Source organism: Austrofundulus limnaeus, unplaced genomic scaffold (genome assembly GCF_001266775.1).
Source record: "Austrofundulus limnaeus strain Quisiro unplaced genomic scaffold, Austrofundulus_limnaeus-1.0 Scaffold106, whole genome shotgun sequence".
Lineage (NCBI taxonomy): Eukaryota > Metazoa > Chordata > Actinopteri > Cyprinodontiformes > Rivulidae > Austrofundulus > Austrofundulus limnaeus.
In genome coordinates, this window is record NW_013952508.1 from 80,701 (window position 1) to 83,847 (window position 3,147).

General features: G+C 38.1%; 1 protein-coding gene across 1 annotated transcript; it reads left to right on the plus strand.

The window, feature by feature from the left end:
- Positions 1–299: 299 nt before the first annotated feature.
- Positions 300–2,935, plus strand: rps16 (ribosomal protein S16). Its single transcript, XM_014013784.1, has 6 exons — positions 300–349; positions 439–490; positions 1,737–1,838; positions 1,966–2,062; positions 2,144–2,191; positions 2,748–2,935. The coding sequence occupies exons 2-6, from the start codon at positions 443–445 to the stop codon at positions 2,891–2,893; spliced, it is 441 nt and encodes a 146-aa protein (XP_013869238.1). The 5' UTR covers positions 300–349; positions 439–442; the 3' UTR covers positions 2,894–2,935.
- The last annotated feature ends 212 nt before the right edge of the window (positions 2,936–3,147 follow it).

Sequence of the window (3,147 nt, forward strand, 5' to 3'; positions counted from 1 at the left end):
AAAAAACTTAGAATTAAAAATTTTTAACAATTTGTTGCCATTTTGCTGAGTAGTAAATAACTAAAATAATAAGCAAAATGATTGAAAACTACTGTAGGCTGTAATGAAAACATTCAAAACTCTGTATTAAAGCATTGACATTATAAAGTGCAATCAAACGTGAATTCAGAGCTTTTTTTTTTTTTACAACACAGCTGGTCAAAAACCAATCTAAACATAAAATGGAGGTAGAGCGAGAGCAACTGTCGTAAACCTACCTCAAAGCTGATGCAAATGTCGTGCAGCAGCCCCTGATGCTCRGCGCGTGAAACCCCATCGGCCTCTCCGTACGGCACCCTAGCTGAAGACGGTGAGTAGCTGCCATTGATGCGTCAAAATCATTAAAATTACCTTAATTTTGGGGGTTCTGAACCGGGGTTTTTACCGTTTATGTTTCAGAAACATGCCAGCGAAAGGTCCTCTGCAGTCTGTCCAGGTGTTTGGACGTAAGGTAAGCAAATATAAAAGAGTTTAATGCACATGGCGTTGACGGCTACCGGGCTGACTAGCGGAATATGAGCTAATGTAGCAAATGCTAAATAGGTTTTGGCTGCAATTTTACACGTTTTTATGATTTGTTTGCCGCAACAACCCCTATAGATGCTAATATTAAGTTTTCTGTTACCTCTTAATACAGTATCAAAGTTTGATGGTACATCAGTCACCCTTCAGCTATGTTGTTTTAGCTTAGCTTCYGAGCCCCGGATGCTAACAGCATTTCTGATATTTTGCCTCTAAGTGAATTATCAGGTTAACGTTCATGACACAACAGAACTAAGCTAGTTTGCGTATGATAAAATATAGTGCTTACAATAATTTCATTCAACAATTTAATAAAATGCACCAGAAGGTAATCTTATTTAATTATTGACAAATCTAAGCAAGTTTTATTGACTGATCAGAATAAATCAACTTCATTAACCAAATTACCGGTTTGTCATTAACAACACCGGTACAACAATACATGTTAAAAGGGCAGCTGTGTTGTGTATACTCCTAAGATGTTTAAGCGAGGTTTTAACAACTTAAACCGCAGCGCACACAAATGCAACATTTTCCTAAATTTTCGTCTAAAACATTTGAAATTTAAGTTGGACTCAAAGCAATTTCTAGATATGAAATGAAGCGATGTTCTCCATAATTTACCTTTAATCTGTAAACTCATAGAATAGAATAGAATTCAACTTTATTGTCATTGCACGGTCACAAGTACAAGCAACGAAATGTAGTTTGCATCTATCCAGAAGTGCTATACAGGGTATAGATATGTATTTACAAGTGTGCAAAGGTTGGTATAAAAATAAAATAAATAAATGTAATATGGGAGCTATGTGCACATGTACAGATTATGCAGATTATACAGAATGTTAGGAATGAATTGAATATGTATTAGTAGATTTACAWTGTAAGATAGTAATGGCAAATAAGATTTTCATATTATATACAGAGTATGTATAAGTGTGAGGACAGTCTGTATGTTGTTTTGTCTGTATGTTGTTTTATGGTGGGGTTACAGTCCTTATAGTTGTGTCAGGAGGCGTTCATGAGCGTGACAGCTGTGGGAAAGAAGCTGTTCCGATGCCTGGTGGTTCTGGTCCGTAGGCTTCTGTAACGCCTCCCATGGTCGTCATATTATGACGTCAGCAGCTTTATAACTTTAGTGGAGATGTATCAYTAATGTGAGGTTTTCCCCCTAGAAAACTGCCACAGCTGTTGCCCACTGCAAAAGGGGGAATGGCCTGATCAAAGTGAACGGCAGACCCCTGGAGATGGTGGAGCCTGCCACACTCCAGTACAAGGTGAGTTTTCTAWATAACAGCCAGGCACAAGCATAACTAGCGTTTGCTTGTTTACGAATGAATGAGCACCTTGAAGTTTCATGTGGTCATTTGAGTGAAAAATATACACTTCTTGCGCTTCTTCTAGCTTTTGGAGCCAGTGTTGTTGCTGGGAAAGGAGCGTTTTGCTGGAGTTGACATCAGAGTCAGAGTGAAGGGTGGCGGACACGTCGCACAGGTCTATGGTAAGCTCATCCTTCAGTGTTTTGGGTTCTGTCTTGAAAACGATCATTTCTAGAAGATGTTTCTTTGCTTCTGTCTTGCAGCTATTCGTCAAGCCATCTCCAAAGCCCTGGTTGCATACTACCAGAAGTGTAAGTTATTTTTGTCTGTCATATTTTTCTAAAAAAGCGTCAAGTTTATTTTAACTGCTTTGGCTAATTGACAAGTATTCTGAACACAGTGTGATATGAGGATATAAATGTAACCCACATCAGTATTATTGGAAAATGGTTTTGCTGGCATTCTTTAAATTTACAGTAAAGTTCTTGGTTTTAAATGAGGGAATCTGGATCACGTTAAAATGTTAAGTGAAATAAAACTTAAGCTTGTGAGTGCTGCAGCTGAAAACATTAGCGCGTTCGGGACTTAAGCTAAGAGCTGAGCTTTACAACAGTAGTTTTGATATCACAGCTTTAATGTTTTCGCATTTAAAGCTGCCGTGTTTAGAGATGAGATTATTGTTTTCAGGTCTTACTCTAGTACGCTGTAAGGGTTTTGGCCTTGTAATTCTCACTGTGAACAAGGACTTTTAGGTTCCTACTGTTGCTTTCTGATCAAAACGTTTATATTAGATTAAACAATTTGTGTGTGAACTAACATGTTTTTGAGAGACAGAGTTGTTAACCTGCTGTGTTTCTGTGAAACTAGATGTGGATGAGGCCTCTAAGAAGGAGATCAAGGACATCCTGATCCAGTACGACAGGACCCTGCTGGTTGCTGATCCACGTCGCTGCGAGTCCAAGAAGTTCGGTGGACCTGGAGCTCGTGCTCGCTACCAGAAGTCCTACCGTTAATCGCTCTGTACATTTTCTTAATAAAGTGGAGGAACAAAGAAACATTTGGGTTATTTTTTTCCTTTTAATTCATAAAAACTTTGTTTTAGAAAAAAGTCATTTCAGACAAGTCATTAGGACACTGCAGAGAAATCAYTTTAAGAATCAGTCAAATTTCATGCTGTGACAAATAAAAATGAGCTGATGTCACAACAAGACAAGCACTGGTAGTTTTAAAATGACATCTGCAGCCTAAAAAACTGGGTTTTGATGAA